Here is a 17,946-nt window from a genome sequence, read left to right on the forward strand (position 1 = left end):
CAGCATTAACTTCCCATGATTGTACGAGAAGATTCGAAGAAAACGGCAGTTACGTAGACTTTCGGCTCCCCCCTACTACCATTAATGCACACCATAATGTCAATACGGTGGTTGCTCTCGTCTGCGATACATCGAACTTTTCTGTTGATTTTCGAGTTTGGCATTTTTTCCAGTTATTATAATGCTTATTTAAGTTGTGTTAACTCTCGCTAGTGGTTTTAGGTTTTAATTTATCCGTCTTAGTATTAATTTGATTATTGTAAATAAATTTGTTTTATCTCTATTATTATTATTATTATTATTATTATTATTATTAATGAATTATTTTGTATTACAATCTTTGTATCATTTCTGTCACGGCTATTCTTTTATTATTATTATTTATTATTATTATTATTATTATTATTATTATTATTTATATCAGCATTATTATTTGAACCCTGTAAAATTTATGTAGACTACTGGACTGTACCCGAGCACGAGCATATACTCATTTCGGATATCTATGCATATGCATTCAATTCAAATATAAATTATAAATAAATTTGAAATTTGAAAAATCTCACTTTCTTTTCCAGGTTATTTCCTAGTCCAGTCCAACCAGTTCCATTGAACTCATTTGATAGATCACTTAAGTCAGATATGTTCTTAATTCTCGTTACTTCCTTCTCTTTATGACAACTTTCTCATCCATTAAGTTTCATTTCTTCATATATCAGATCAGATGAGATTTTCTTTCTGGGTATGTTTTTGTTCTGATTCTCTCATTTTCCCTCTCAGTTCTCCTTCATGCTTGAGACTTCGCTTATAATTACTCATATAAAGAAATTTAAACAAAGTAACACGTCTTTCACGTGCATCTTTGGCATATACACAGAGAAAAAACTTCCGTTTATTAAATAAATTAATGCCTACATGTTTATAACGTGAGCTAATCATTTAATGAGACATATTACCCTGACGTAGTAATAATTGTTCAGATATTATTCAGCACCATGAATACTGTCACCTCAATAGGAACGTACTTACATAGAGGTGGCATATTTGATTATTACTAAAGAAAAATTCCCTCCAGTACTGGGGATCAAATCAAGGACCTTGAGTTCTGCATTCAACCACTGACCTATACCAGGGTACCATCCACAACAGCGTATCGAACACATCTCAGTTTTTCCCTTTCGACCTATTCCATGCTTCGACATACATTACGCCATTATGTAGGAGTGCTCTTATATTTTAAATGCCTCTGACAGCTTTCCATTAGAAAGGTTTGTCACCAGCGTGCTGGCCATGATGTCGTATTAGATTTCCGGATTGGGAGAAAAATTTCCCACAGACATCGCACTTGAATGGTTTATCCCCAGAATGGCGGCGTTCATGAATTTTCAGATTGCCGGACTGCGAGAAACATTTTCCACACGTATTGCACTTAAATGGCTTCTCGCCGGTATGACGGCGTTCATGACATGTTAGGTGATACGATTGCGAGAAAAGTTTTCCACAGACATTACACTTAAAAGGTTTATCGCCGGTGTGTCGGCGTTTATGCCTCATTAGGGAACTGGCCTGAGAAAAGACTTTTCCACAGACATCACAAGTAAAAGGTTTTTCACCGGTATGGTGGCGTTCATGTCTCACTAGGGAAATGAGCTGAGAAAAACACTTTCCACAGATTTCGCATTTGAATGGTTTCTCGCCAGTATGTTGACGTACATGACAGGCCAGTGAACTCGCTCGAAAGAAGCACTTCCCACAGGTGTCGCATTGGAATGGTTTTTCGCCGGTATGATGGCGTTCATGCCTCATTAGAGTACTCGCCTGCGAGAAACACTTTCCACAATAATTGCACTTGAATGGTTTCTCGCCGGTATGTTGCCGTTCATGCCGCATTAGAGTACCTGACTGAGAGAAACACATTCCACAGACATTGCACTTGTACCGTTTCTTGCCAGAATGATTGAATACATGACATTGCAAACTCCTCTTATACAAGAAACGTTTTCCACAAACATTGCATTCGAAAGGCTTCTCCTCCATGTGCAACGGGGAACGCCTTTCAGGGACGTCGCATTTCAATTGACTCGCATCTGTATGTGTTTCCGATGAAACAGAGTCGTTGGGACGCTGATGTTCATGTGCATTAGCGCCACTCTCTGATAACAGTGTGTCATGATGGATATCTGCAACACTACTGTGAAAAATACTACAGTGTATAAAATGATCACAATGCAGAAGCATCTACACCAACAGAGTGTAAGTTAATAGCAAGTTCAGTAGCTCCCTACATATTTGGTTGGGAAGATTGTGAAGTTTGCATACCATTCGTTGTAGAAATATTTCCAACTTACAATATATTCATACAGCATGCACCACCAGTGGTCTGGATGACAGCATACTGTTAGGTCACACTATGGTAAACAATGACGGGAGATTAAATCTATATATATATATAATTTGAACTGGTAATGGAAATTACGGGAAAACGGCTGGACGGATTTTAATAAATGACCCCTCATTTTGAACCGTGGAACTCACATTTCTTTCGGAAAAATAGTAGTTTTCAGTGAAATGTCAATTTTTAAACATAATTTTCCTATTTTCCAAAATCCATCTGTCGTCAGTTATGAGAACTATCTAATAGCATTCACGGCCTACTTGATACCACCTTCGCTTTCTTGTAAAGGGGAAGCGAAGCGAGCATCAAGTCGGCCGTGTTGCATTTCAGAATAAAACAAAACACATACTACAGTAAACAATATTACACGAAGGCCATGATCTGTAAGAATGCTGACATATTTAGAGCTCAAATTAAATTGGTCATTAAAAACTTGGCTTATTAAAAATAATTTACAGGTTCGATTCTGTGGTGTGTATTGGATATTACAAACTACAAAACTTGAGGTGGTTTGATGACATTATTACCATTAGAAATTAAATATTATTGTAGTTAATGCCATGATGCGGCTATTTTTCATTAATTATACATATTAATGCTATATTGATGATATGAAAGTGAAACGTTTTGAGGTTATATAAATAGATGTAGAGAATAACTTAAATTAGATTTTTATTTCTATATTTTACTTAGTGGCGGATATATAGTATATGTTACTGAAATCTATAAAACTTACGTAAGATAATAATATTATTAAAAATCAATTATTTTTATTATTATTAATCAAGTGGGGTTGAGTCTTTTTCATATATTTAATGTTGGTGTGGTGTAGATATTTATATGTGTGGTTCTCTTCAGTATTGGCTCGAGAGAGAGTATCTTTCATTGTTATGGAAGCAAATAACTTTCCGAATGTCTGGTATTCTTCATTGAAAATAAATCTGAAAAATGTTTATTTGAACGTCTAATGAACTAAGTTTGCAACATTTGCTGCACAAGCCACTAGTTTAATATAATACCGAAAATAACAAGTGCTAAAAGTTAGGGTAATTTCCTAGAAGACGGGCAAAATCCAACATGGCTGACGAAAACTACCAAAAACGTTCTGCCAACTATGAAGTCCAAATATCACCAAACATCGAAAAATCGAATATATATTCATATTTTTAAAGAAGAACAAGCCCTCCCAAAAAAAAAAAAAAAAAATTTAATTTTTTGCCTTTGATTTTTTTTTTGGCGTTTCGTAGCATTCGAACTTCATAGTTGATAGTACTTTTCTGGCAGTTTTCGTCGGCACTTTACTCCCAAAAATCACGAAAACACAAAGCAAAACATAATTTATCATCTTATCAAATAAAATTCAATTCTCATTGACGTCTTCATCGACAACCACTTCACTTCCAGTATAAATGACACAGGCTTTATGGCAATCTAAACTTAAACCATACAAGCAACAAAGAACTAAACCAACACTTTGTCGTACAGTCAACTTTGCAGAAATAAACCACGTCTTTACACTAAATGAAATTCTCTTCGAACACTTATTACACCTTAACATCTACAGAAAATAAGGTAAATATTCCTTTAAACCACAGAAAAACAGTTTTCTCCTCAACATTCAACACAATCCTTATTCACCAGCGAAAGAACTAAACCAAAATCGACACAAAATTTAATAAATAATTTCAGAACACGGATTCCTTCCTTTCCCTCTTACTTCAAAATCCAACCTTGTGCACACAAAATAAATTATTGGCACTGAAAAGTGCCTTTTCGTAAGCATGATGATGCGCATTCGACAAATGCAGACAAATCTACAATGTAATATCACTCACGTTAAACAACCAAGAACAACTGACAACGTCATTATCCATTCAAAATTAATGATAATTCTAGAATAAATTACAACTATAACCAATCAAATCGAAAGAAAATCACAAAAATCATAAAATGACAAACTTTCAATAGCTTTAGCCATCAGACACAACATAACACCACTCACGTCAAACAACCAAGAACAACTGATAACGTCATTATCCAATCAAAATTAACGAAAATTCTAGAACAAATGACAACTATAACCAATCAAATTAAAAGAAAATCACGGCGACACCTAGTATTGAAAAAAAACCCTAGAACTAACATGTAAAAGTCACTAAAAGATCACTAACATTTAACTCTGAAATAAAAAAGTTGGTAATACTTACTATATTCAACCAAGTGCCCGTCTTCTATGAAATTACCAAAGTTAGCAATGCATACAAGACGCTCTTGCACAATGTTAAAATTTTGCAGATTAAAGATTTGGCACAAAGGCATTTCCATAACATTGGAAATGTTACATTACACCACATGACAATTTTGTATCATGAGGTTCTGAATGGATATTTCGATCCTGAATGTAATACAGCATGCAAATCTAAGCACACAGAAACACACAAAACAAACAGTGGCGCCAAGGTGGCACATATTTTCTCGTTATATATTTTGTGATCTGCCAAACAATTTGGTTTCTCGTCATATTGTCTACGTAAATAACCACATTTGTACATGATAATTTTAATTCTATCCCCGTGTTCCTACTTGCTGGGCATACAAACCAGTGTTGCCAGCCCATTTCTAAGAAATTATCGTGCAAGCACGGAAAAATTATCGCTTTTTGGACAAATTATAGTACAGTACTACCTGTTCTCTTTCTACTGGTACCAAGTTTTTACACACTTAAAAAAAATAAGTGTTCGCTTTCCCTCAATCAATTAAGAGCAAAAGCTTGGTAACTTTCGACACTGGATCCTAGACTCTTCTCCCTAGCATGGCCGCCTTCATATCACTCACACACTAAACAACTATAGCAGCTGATAAAGAGACGTAAAACAACTAATTAAAAAAATTAATAAAAAATACTCTGCCATTAGTAGATAGCCTCGCTTATTTATTCTGTCTTATATATGGGAAACAAGTCTCCTCATTATTATCCAACACCGAGTAAAAAGTGCCAATGAAAAAAAAGAGTACCTAAAATCGTTGCCTGGATGAAGTTTCAAATGATGTTACTTGCAGTTAAATTCCAAGGCATTCTTTTAATGTTTATTTTCACAGTGCTATTCCATCTGAATAAGGAAGATGAAGAAGAGCATATGCTAATCTAGAAAACAAATTTCTATTTCTTCATTTTTTTTTTATTTTATTGGGTTATTTTACGACGCTGTATCAACATCTAGGTTATTTAGCGTCTGAATGATATGAAGGTGATAATGCCGGTGAAATGAGTTCGGGGTCCAGCACCGAAAGTTACCCAGCATTTGCTCGTATTGGGTTGAGGGAAAACCCCGGAAAAAACCTCAACCAGGTAACTTGCCCTGACCGGGATTCGAACCCGGGCCACCTGGTTTCACAGCCAGACACGTTGACCGTTACTCCACAGGTGTGGACTCTATTTCTTCATAAGAAAGATGTTGCAACAGAAACAGTGTACCAAAATGCAGACCTGCTAATAGTGAAAGAGAACCGAAAGACAATTTTTGAGAATGAACTTCTTGAGAACGGTCAAGAGGATCCATAATGTTCCGACTTCAGTATCTGAGAAAAAACAGGACTGGGATATATATTTCCAAATGTTGATATAGTGTTGCTAATTTTGTATCTTACTTTACTGTGCACCTGCCATTCAAGTGGAACGTCATTTTGAGTTCTAAAAAGGCTAAAACAATTGATTTCAGGTAAGCGCTTGTTGCTAATATTATAATTACTGTTGTGGGTGGCCACAAAAATTCAGAATTTACTGACACCTTCGTCTTAGGACATCTGGTGTCTACAAAATACCTCGTGAGTGTGGAAAATGCTACATCGGGCAGACGGGACGCACCATTATGCAATGCTGCAAGGAACGTCAATGCAGCATAAGACTATATTACACTGATAAGTCGGCAGTAGTGCAACACAGCCTGGAAACGGGCCACAAGACAGAATTCGGCGCCAGCACCATCTTGGACAAGCCATTGGGTCATTGGGACCTGGTCGTCACGGAAGCTAGGTGGCAACAATTCCAACAGAGACGGGGGACTACAGTTGAGTACAGCATGGAAACCTGCCATCAACACACTTCCACCAACCAGAATATAAGAGGCAGATGGGACTAGGAACTAGGTCCTCATTGGCCACAGTGGGAAGCTGTACTGATGCTTATACACAGACTAGACACGGTCCCACAGCACTTCAAACCCTGAGATAGTCATCGAAAACTTGGAGGCAACTATCCAACGCACCTGGCTGAGAAACTGAGGAGAATTAAAAAAAAAAATTCACTTTTTAGCATCTTAGAATGATAACCTCACACACAATGCATAATTTAATATCTTCCAACACTCCAAATAATGATATAATTCAATATATATAACTAAAACTTTAGAGCAGTATGGATTTAGAAAACAAAAATCGACAGAGAATGTTGCTTTTAGGTTCGTTCCAACAGCAGTAACCATCGTGAGCATGCGCAGTACAGAAAAAGCGTTCCAACACAATCCGAACCAGTCCTGAACCGGAAACATGTACTGCAGTCGGGCGTTCCAACATGCTTTTGACATGGGTTCGGAACGGTCAGAAATAGTCCGCGGATTGAGGCATGTACGGAAGAGTACGTGAGACGCGCATGCGCATAAGCTCACCAACGTCTCCTGGATACTGAAGAAAGACATGATCGACTGTTCACATCAATGAGGTTAAAGATGAAAAGTGACAGTGCAGACGAATAATAAAACTAGAGATTTAATTTAAATTTTCGCCAAAAAGAAAGAGAATGGAAATTATTTGGGTATTTAAATAGTTAATTAGAATTTCAACATGCAGCTTTGATTAAAAGTATAATAAATAACGTACATACATTAATAATTAAAAAAAAAGAACTATTTTTAGATAAGAGTCCCCCAGTACACGACATTGAATTAGCGGAATTCTTGCCTTCCATATTTTTTGTCATCTTTTTATAGAAAATGATCGAAGTTCTATTTTCTGCAATTAGAATTAGCTGCGAAACGATAATAATTAAGCATCTCGTTCTTAGCAAAGATGATCACAGTTATAGCATCTCTGGATTTAGTACATAACAATCCGCGAAAGCGTTCCAACAGCGTCCAGTCCAGTTTCAATCCCATAGCAGATGCCAACTAGCGCATGCGCATAAGATAGTACAGGAACCGTACATGAACTGATCCATGAACCGCTTGTTGGAACGAACCTTTTAAGTAGGTGGATCAAATAGTGAATAATTTATATCGAAATAACATGTTGGATTTATCTAAAGCATGTGACTGTGCTGTTCACAATATACTGTATTACTAAAAAATTAAAGTTTTACAATACTGAAATAACACCATAGATTAGTTTGCATCTTATTGAAATGAGAAACAGAAAACAGAAATAAATATACCAATTAGTGACAAATTTACTCCCTCTTAACTTATATCCTTCCAGGAAAAAGTTTGTCTTCACCCGTTCATGGGGAAGATAATGCTGTAACACTTCGGAAACTAGTCATATATAAATATTTTAATGAAGCAATGTTGTGAAAGCCCCCCATACCATATTTACCTTTGTCTCGACACCTCATTCTCCTCTGCTTTAACTCCCAGGTCCAGCTGCTCCCTTACCGTGTCCGGTTTACACATTTCGTCCTGAAAATAGACAGCAAATAAAACAAACTATGACATTATTGGCAAATTAAGAAATAGTGCATCGATTTTCAATGCCATAGATCTGCATTTAATTCCCAGCAAATGCCAGTGTAAATTTTAGAAGCAGAAGACAGTTCATTGGTCAGATATTCCATGCGGGTTTACCGAAAGAATAGGAATAAGTACTATGCAAATCTAGTCTTTCAGGTGAAGCTCCCTGTAAAGCGATTTGAATAATTTCAAGGGAAAAATTGTTCCGGGACCGGGTATCGATCCCGGGACCTCTGGTTGAACGTACCAGTGCTCTACCCCTGAGCTACCCGGGAACGCCACCCGATACCGTCTCAACTTTTCCCTTTATATCCACACAACTCGCGTGGGCTGACGAAACGCCAGAGACCCACAACGAGTGCACACAATCTCTGTGACTTGGAATTGTGGTTTTCTATTAACGTACACAGTAACGTATATATTATGCAAATCTAGTCTTTCAGGTGAAGCTCCCTGTAAAGCAGATTTGAATAATTTCAAGGGAAAAATTGTTCCGGGGCCGGGTATCGATCCTGGGACCTCTGGTTGAACGTACCAGCGCTCTACCCCTGTAGAGATATTGTGTGCACTCGTTGTGGGTCTCTGGCGTTTCGTCAGCCCACGCAAGTTGTGTGGATATAAAGGGAAAAGTTGAGACTGTGTCGGGTGGAGTTCCCGGGTAGCTCAGGGGTATAGCGCTGGTACGTTCAACCAGAGGTCCCAGGAATAAGTACTGTTTAGCCAATACTGGCACAATCTCAAATTCAGTGAAGTTCCGATCTAGTCTGACACTGCCCCAATGCTACAATGCGTGAGTGTACTTATTTCCAAGAAGCGTTGTTTATATCATTTATCTGGATTTTTGGTAGCAATTCTGTGGTGCAGTTTACATCCTGCCAGGTGACGGAAGACTGATGTGGGTTATTTAATTTTTATTACCATGATGTACAGAAGTACATATGATATCTCCGTGCAGAAATTCTACACCATATTTAAGTTTTGTTCATACTCTAATCTTCATGCCATGCAATAAGATTCCGCATATCAACAAACATAAGCAAAATCCTTCTGTGCCCCAACTGCTGTTCGCATGCCTCGACACATGTGAAGCAATGACAGATGACGTGACGTGGCAATTATTTTAAACTAATCCAACATAAAGTATCGAATGCATGCCGGATTTTTACAAGAATGTACTTAAAGTATGAATCATCCACGTCAGGTAACGAACAATTTCTAAATGGTTTCACTTTATGATGTTGAGCCTTGAATTATTGGCAACTGGCTCAACCATCATTGTTATAATACCCCCTCTAAAAATTGAAGCAGGAGCGCTAGCATACCAAATGAACTTCGCTCACCTCAGTTATATTCGTCGGCAATGAAGACCTGATTTGCACTGGATTATCTTCAACTTTCATATCTGATGTGAGGTCAAAACATTCAGTTTTTATCCGGGTTGTGTGGAGCTCCAATACACTCCTTTCCTGGAGAACAGACAGACATCATAAACAGATATTAAGTTTGGCTTCTGAAGTTGATTTCAAATGTTAGAGGTTCAATTCTCACTCTGAATATCAGTTTTTCGACACTACTAGCAGCACAAGCTACAAAAAAATCAAGATAGAATGCGGACTACACTTTTACCAGGCACATGGGCTAATGATTCCAATATAACGGTGAATAACATACTATAGAATGTCATGGAGATAAATTTACATTATGCCTATATATAGTAAGGGAAAAAGTATTTCTTTGCTAAGTGTGTCAGTAAATATCTACGAATTACAGATTTTCTTACAGTAATTATTAACAACTGAACAGAGAACTTATTAAAGGCATATCAAATTGTAAAAAAATAATCCAAAAATTTTATAGAAATTGAAAGGCTAATTATTAAAATTCAATACGAAAAAGAATCCCATTGTCAAATTACTGCACAGGTTTTTATATTTCAATGAATACAATGATAGTCATTTTCTATTGAATAGGGTTGCCACCTACTCAGAAAAAATGTACCTGGTCTTCTTAAAATAAATACCCGACATGTAAAACACACTTCAGTATTCAATTCAATAGTAGTTGTTATCCAATGCTCAGCTCTCTTATCTATGAAGCCATCAGCCATCTTGCAGTGCAATATTTTTCGTGGACGTTAGAAGTGTTTGCAGTAACTAGATGCTTTCTGTCCATGCCTTCATCCTTCCACAGAGAACACAATTTGCTGATGGAATAATGACAATCCAATGGAGAAGTAAGACTGGCACAGCAGAATTAATTGATGTGAGATCGGGACTGAGTACAAGTTGTTCTCATGCACGATGTTTAGATGATTCCTTTATTGTTTCCATAAACCTTGAATGTAAATTTGATTTTACAGAAACGAAAATTTTCGTTGTAATATGGTGTTGTAGTTGGGAACATCCTTTCTTAGCAGGTTGATCTGCTGATTCAATGTCTTCAATTCCACAGTCAGCTGCAATCCATTGTAAAAGTATTTTCTTATTAAACTTACGGAATTATTTATTAATCATGGTGCTACACTGATATGCTGCAGATGTTGGAGGTGAATCTTAATTGACTGTTGTTTGGATAGTGGCTTTGGAGCTGTATACTGATGGCATCTGTGACAAACAGAATACACATAACAAGCCACAAACAGAAGAGCCAAAGTAACCCATAAGCTTCACTCACCTCAGAATCAGACTTAAACATGGGGAAATTAATTGACGCTGAACCCTCTTCAAATTTCATCCCTGATGTGACGCTACACCTGCGATCCTCACTTTCTGCCTTCATTTGAGTCCGCTGCAGATTCAAACCCTAAGAAACAAAGACAGTAAATAAATGAGTAATTTAAATTTTGTCTTCTCGAGTTGATTTGAAGTGTTAAAGGCCATAATCCAGTTCTGTACAGAAATGTCTGCACAATATTAGTAGCAAACAAAACAACTTCCGCATATTTTCAATTGCTAATCAAGATAATTAACTGATGATGTACATCAACATCTTCTCAACAATAGAGCAGGTTGCTAACCTCTTTGATCTATAGTATTACTTTCACTATTTTGCATCTCTATTTATGATAGGCATGAAGTTACATGGATCTATTTTGCTCATTCGGGAGACAACAGCTTTTGGGCATCACAGACAACCTCAGATGATCACATATTAATACGTGGAGTGTTCACATCAATGGCTATGAAGTGGTAACTCATATCTGCAAAAAATGGTAATTTATTTTAACTACATTATTATTATGTTCACAAAATTGGAAAGCTAACTGATATTCTGTCCTCCATTAGACAACGCAGGAACTTATATAAAAAGTTCGTCTATTTTCTGAAAAATTAATTTTTAGAACAGTTTTTTGATTTGCCTGCAATTTAACAGAAATGAGGTATAACATCTTAGTCGTCGATTGTCAATTCTGACATTCTTACAAAGTGAAGCTACATCTAACCTATTAATTTTCAAATAGCATACTGCATTAGTTTTACTGCAGACTAATAAATGTAAGATTCATTTCTTTAAAACAACCTCGTTCAAATCTTGTTCGTCTTAATTTAAGTCAAAGCCTGATAAGCAGTTCACACACTTCCTAAATCAAGGAATACTCATAATGAAAAATAAGACGAATTCTGGGAATGGATTTCTTTAGTCTGTTTAAAGTTTGTTGAATATAAATTGGCATGTGTACACTTTTCTGCCACATGGTTTACCAGGACTGTAAAATGTCACAGGTCCTAGGGCTGAAGTTGACAGCTACCAGGCGAGTCGGATAGCCAGGGCCCAGTGTTGGTTTGTCCCTGAATACTGGACTAACAGCCTCCAAGCCAAGATGTGACGCGTCCACACCTGTGGAGTAACGGTCAGCGCGTCTGGCTGTGAAACCAGGTGGCCTGGGTTCGAATCCCGGTCGGGGAAAGTTACCTGGTTGAGGTTTTTTCCGGGGTTTTCCCTCAACCCAATACGAGCAAATGCTGGGTAACTTTCGGTGCTGGACCCCGGACTCATTTCACCGGCATTATCACCTTCATATCATTCAGACGCTAAACAACCTAGATGTTGATACAGCGTCGTAAAATAACCCAATAAAAAAAAAAAGATGTGACGCATACTCTGCTGAAGACTTAATGGTGGATGGATAAAGTTCGTCCATAATAAAGCCTCTCAGGTAGCCCTGGGGACATTAACCTTGCACCACAGGAGGAGCAGCTGGATTGCAGTGTTCGATGTTATCCCGTCCAGTCTACCATGCCTACTGGTCACTTGCGTGGACGAAGAGTCCAAGAAGTGGCTTTCAGAGCATATGAGACACATCGAGCCTTGGGCAGGATTTAACTTGGTAGTGGTGGAGGCCTCCAAGGTTCCTAAGCTACAAAAGAAAATGCGTTGGACCATGGAAAGAAAACAACCTCCAACTCAGGAGCCACTCTGAGTACTGAAAAATTACAAAGGGGCCTAAAAGCCTCCAACTGGCGCGAAGCTAAAGAGTCCTAAAGAGAAGTAGAAAGAATCTGCCATGGCCCATGGAGGGACAAGGCTGAAATCTGAGCTATCTTCTCTTATGGAACAGACTGTCCAGGTTCGATAAGGAGGGGACTTGCATATCATTACAGCCTGGATCTGTGTGGAAGAGTGCAGCTGTGGAGGGGACGGATGTCTTCAGCAGAAGCAATTAGTAGGCCTACAGTAAATTTTATTGTCAATAAAGTTCCTGCAGGCCAGCATCTACAGGATTATCGTGTAATTTATTAAAGTTGTCCTAATACAAGAACCACGGATGTATAAGGGACAAGTTAAATATATGGGAAATTCCTTTGGTGCAATACACAACTTGTAGGAAATGTGGTGGAGTTATCACCTCACATTTTGCTGGATTGTCCAGATCAAGCCAAATCAGACATTGTTACCTCAGGAAACATTTATTGGTCTCCTGAGGAATTTCAGGGTATTACACTCAGTAGCATCACGAGGCTTGAGTCGCATTGCAGTCTTCTGGGTTGATTTCCAGCTCATGGGGTGCACAATGTGCTACATGCTACAGTTGAAGTATATACCCTTAAATCAGAAGAAGAGCAAGTGTCGCATGTTGGACATAGTGATTTACCTCAGACAAAGGTTTCTTTTCTTCTACATCACTGTCATCACTTGTTGGTATAGCCAGTGGGTCGACCTCGTGTTCTGTCTTGATAGCATCCATCACAACTGAAAGAGAGACATTCAGTTCAAGGTCGTGAGCTGTTGACAAGGACATTAGTATATTGTTATAAACTGATTATATGCTATACAGAAGTATGGCAAATCTTCAGTGATGGATAGGACAGACTGCTATGAATGATTATCACGCTGTATTTAAATATACTGTATCTCCAAGGATGGTCCAACTATTGGTCAGTGCGTGCATTATTTGTACGGATTTTAGACTCCACCCAAAGCGGTCCTACGAATGTTATTTACCTGACTAACAATGGTGGATAATATGCAAACCTGGCTTTTAGGTAGAAGCTCTCTGTGAAGCAGACTTAAATAATTTCAAGGGAAAAATTGTTCCAGGGTCTGGTATCGATCCCGGGACCCTTCGCATAGCGCATGAATGCTCTACTGACTGAGCTACCCCAGGAACTATACACGACACCGTCACGAAATTATTCAAGCCTGCCTCACAGGCAGCTTCTACCTGAAAGTCAGATTTGCATAATAATTCGTTACTGTAGGCATGTTAACAGAAAGCCACAATTTAAGTCACACAATTGTGTGCCCTCAAAGTTGGGTTCTGGCATCTTGTCAGCCTATTTGAGTTGTGTGGATATAAAGGGAAGAATTGTGATGTCGTGTATAGTTCCTGGCATAGCTCAGTTGGTAGAGCATTCGTGCGCTAAGTGAAGGATCCCGCGGATCGATTCCCAGCCGGAACAATTTTTCCCTTGAAATTATTCAATGGTGGATAACTTTATTCATATTTGATATCATTACAAACACACCCATTATCAAACACTTGCAGGCTCGACACGTCAGATGAATATTTTTTTAAGACATCGCTGGTGAGCAGCAATTAATTCTGAATAAATATGTTTTCAATGAAAATCATAAGATTGAAATTGCATAAAATACAGCCACTACACAAAACTTACTCTTTGTTGATCATTTCAATTATGTTTACCAGGTTAATGTATTTGAGTAGGAGTACAAGTTACGTCTTTGGTTTTTACTGCTTTAGTATGTTACTGCTTTAGCAATACTCACTTTCAGTATGGGTTGGAGGGCCCATTTTCAATTTACTTTTCAGATGTAACTAAATTACAGATCTCGGATTATATATCTACTGATGGGTGACGGATGACTGCCGTTGTACTTCGTTTATACACCTTCAAATGTTTCGAGGTTACTTTGCGACGCTATATCAACATCATAGGTTATTTAGCGTCTGAATGAGATGAAGGTGATAATGCCGGTTAAAGATTTTTGTATAGCACCGAAAGATTTTTTAAGTTGGTTATTTAACGACGCTGTATCAAATACGAGGTTATTTAGCGTCGACGAGATTGGTGATAGCGAGATGGTATTTGGCGAGATGAGGCCGAGGATTCGCCACAGATTACGTGGCATTCACCTTACGGTTGAGGAAAACCTCGGAAAAAAACCCAACCATGTAACCAGCCCAAGCGGGGATCGAACCCACGATCGAGCGCAACTTCAGACCGGCAGGCAAGCGCCTTAACCGACTGAGCCACGCCGGTGGCTACAGAAAGGTATCCACCATTTGCTCATATTGAGTTGAGGAAAAACCCCGGAAAAAACCTGAACCAGGTAACTTGCCCCGACCGGGAATCGAACCCAGGCCACCTGGTTTCGCGGCCATACACGCTAACCGTTACTCCATAGTTGTGGACAAGTGTTTCGAGCTCTCTCCTCAGCCATACCAACATTACGAAAGTTTGACGCTATTCCTTGCATATACGAAATTGTGACAGATTAGGTTAGTTTAGGCTTTTGTTATTTGCATATACGCTGGTCAAAGGCTGCTATTTTTTTTTCCGTTATGATGTCAGTAGTAAGATGGTGTACTGGCAGATTTTCACTTCCGAAATAATCATAATTAACTCAGTACTAGTTTTACCCATATCTCCTCTAGCCTATCTATTCTGGAAAGGCATTTACTCCATTTTTATATTCTTTCTCGACCTGAAGAATCATATAAGTTACGTGGAGAAGGGTGTAGCAATATACGGTATCTTTTGGAAGAAAAACAATATATTTATATACCTGATTTCAGCGTTCAGTACTAATAATCAGCTCTCCTAATACTACAGTAGTCTAATGAAATTTATTTTAGAAGCAAGTTCAGAAGTATAGGAGATCATTATAGCCGTGATTCCTGATCACGTAAGAAGTGAATATGACAATTCCCCCTCCCAACGACTAATAATAATAATAATAATAATAATAATAATAATAATAATAATAATAATAACAATCTTTATTATAAGACCGGCGTAGCTCAGTTACGATGGCTGAGACTCTTGCCTGCCGATCGAGTTGCGTTCGGGCGTGGGTTGAATTTCAGCTTGGGCTGATTACCTGCTTGAGTTTTTTTTTCAGAGGTTTTCACTAAAAGTAAGGCGAATGTCAGGTAATCTATGGCGAATCCTCGGCATCATCTCGCCAAATATCATCTCGTTATCACCAATCCAATCGACACTAAATAACATAGTTGTAGATGTTAAATTCAAGAAAGAATTAAAGAAATTCCTTATGGATGTTTGTTTTTATTCAGTACAAGGATATCTTCAATGTTAGTTCAACAAATGCATTTGGTGGTGGCACTGCTAGTACATGTTGAACGATTTTTAATAAATTAGGCGCTTTACAATGCTTGAAAAAATTTCACCCAGAGGTTTGAAATTTTGGAATCTAACGATTCTTTACGAAAAGAAAGACATCATTTAATATACTATTTCAGTAAGTCGCCATTACTTTATAGTTAAATTCAAATAATCCACCAGTTTCCGCAATGTTTCGATTTGAAGAAGTTCAAGATTGAGTTGGGAACTGAATTTGTAAAATGAATCTTCACTGATATTAAACCACATTTCAAGGTACCTACCTCAGAATTCTAGTGTAAACTTGCTGTGCGTGTTTAAATAAATTGTTCTTGTTTATGCCTGGAAGCTTTTTCACTTTCTGTAGCATTGTGAATTCACAAAAATTCTTCCTTTTAATTATTTGTAAACTCAGCCTCACATACATAGCTGTTATCAGTAGGCCTATGTGATCAGTCTCAATTTGCTTCATGGTTGAATGAAACGTTCATGACATTATGAACAATGTAAATGTACAATTCTGAAACTCTAGTTTGACTGCCAACTTCACCGTCATTCTCATGGGATAAAATGTCCAAATAAGTTTAGCAACATTTTTCCACGTTGACTCAAGAAATAACATTTAAACAAAGGTCAATTTTGAAGTACCAATACCTACCTAATCAGTCTACTGCAGAAAAAAGTTACAGACACATAGGAACATGACTGAGTAAAATGAAGCTGAATTTACAAAAATTCACAAAAACTTTTCCGTTTTCAACTTTTTTTTTTTTTTTTTTTTTTGCATTTGAAAAAACTCATTTAACACGTTCATTACAAATGCTTCATTGTTATGAAGTACGTGCATGTAAGTGGCCAGAATTCAGATATGTCACCTCAAACATTTTCTTCAGTTCCTCAAATACAGACTGATTTTTCTCATAATTAACAGAGTAGTTATCTGCACTTGCGATTCTGTGAGCTCAGCATTAATGAGGCACCTGTTGAGTCTTCTGACTACAGTACTGGTACTTTGACTTTCATTGTCAAATCCTTTGTCTGATGTAGTGTCCATTTCTGCATCAAAGTAGCGAATAGCAACCAGATATAACTTGATATTACCTTTATTTGATGCTACTGAAAAATAGTCCTCAAGCTGTTACTGCATCGAAATCATATGGACAAACCTCAATGTAGCAAAGCCAATTAGGCAACACTGGAAAAAGTGAAGGCAAGATTCCTGAAGAAGGTATTAGGAGTGGCAACAACAACACGATCTCGCCTCGCATATGAACTGACAAAGGAACCATTTCTCATTGAAGAACTGAGAACCAGCTTCATCTTGCCATCCACTGCAGATGCAGAAAAACTAATCAGCTTATTATTATTATAGCCTACAAGGAAATCGGAAATCTGGAGCGACTTTTACTACAGCCACAGTCTAGTATCACAGTCTACTATATACAGTCGCGAAGCTCAATATGTAGTAAAAATGCAGACATGGGTAGTTGTCCACCACTAGGATCGCTACTATTCATTCATTCATTCATTCATTCATTCATTTATTTTATTCCATAGATCTTACATGAGCAATGAAGCTTTAAGATGTGGAACATGTCAACATTTTACAATATTACAATTACAATTTTTACAAATTTTTATAGTTTTACAATTTAGTAATTTTCTACAATTTTTACAATGTTGTACAATTTTTTTTTTACATTTTGGCGAGATGTAGTGAGATGAAATGAGGTCCGAGGATTCGCCAAAATATTACCCGGCATTTGCCTTTTCGGTGGGGGAAACCTCGGAAAAACCCAACCAGGTAATCAAATCAAAGGGGGTAATCAAATCAAAGGTGTTGATGCCAAGGACTCGCCATAGACCATCCGGCTTCAGTCCCACGGCTGTGGAAAACCTCGGAAGAAACCAAAGTCCAAAGGGGGATCCAACCCAAGCCCGAACGCAGCTCCGGAACAGCAGCCCAGTGAGCCTGCCGACTGAGCTACATCGATGGCTCTACTAAAAGTATACAATACATAGCCAA

At 37.8% G+C, this 17,946-nt stretch overlaps 1 protein-coding gene across 3 annotated transcripts; it reads right to left on the reverse strand.

Moving 5' to 3' along the window:
* Window positions 1-386: 386 nt before the first annotated feature.
* LOC138693087 (zinc finger protein OZF-like) lies at window positions 387-10,946 on the reverse strand. Of its 3 annotated transcripts, none has more exons than XM_069816690.1 (4): window positions 10,789-10,942; window positions 9,456-9,581; window positions 7,982-8,064; window positions 387-2,188 (listed from the first exon to the last, which is right to left on the reverse strand). In XM_069816690.1, exons 1-4 carry the CDS (start codon window positions 10,891-10,893, stop codon window positions 1,261-1,263), a joined length of 1,242 nt encoding a protein of 413 aa, XP_069672791.1. In that variant the 5' UTR covers window positions 10,894-10,942; the 3' UTR covers window positions 387-1,260. The 3 variants fall into 3 exon arrangements, with proteins under 3 accessions (XP_069672791.1, XP_069672790.1, XP_069672792.1); XM_069816689.1 differs by having other exon boundaries at window positions 387-2,191; XM_069816691.1 differs by lacking the exon at window positions 387-2,188 and adding an exon at window positions 6,370-6,672 and having other exon boundaries at window positions 10,789-10,946.
* Window positions 10,947-17,946: the final 7,000 nt, after the last annotated feature.

This window comes from Periplaneta americana, chromosome 17 (assembly GCF_040183065.1).
Source record: "Periplaneta americana isolate PAMFEO1 chromosome 17, P.americana_PAMFEO1_priV1, whole genome shotgun sequence".
NCBI classification, from domain to species: Eukaryota; Metazoa; Arthropoda; class Insecta; order Blattodea; family Blattidae; genus Periplaneta; species Periplaneta americana.

Coding starts and splice junctions, on each gene's coding strand:
- LOC138693087 (XM_069816689.1), bottom strand. CDS start 10,893: ATGAAGGCAGAAAGTGAGGATCGCAGGTGTAGCGTCACATCAGGGATG. Junction 8,065..9,455: donor TGCCGACGAATATAACTGAG/GTGAGCGAAGTT, acceptor GTCTATTTTCAG/GACGAAATGTGTAAACCGGA. Junction 2,192..7,981: donor AATGAGGTGTCGAGACAAAG/GTAAATATGGTA, acceptor TATTTTTCACAG/TAGTGTTGCAGATATCCATC.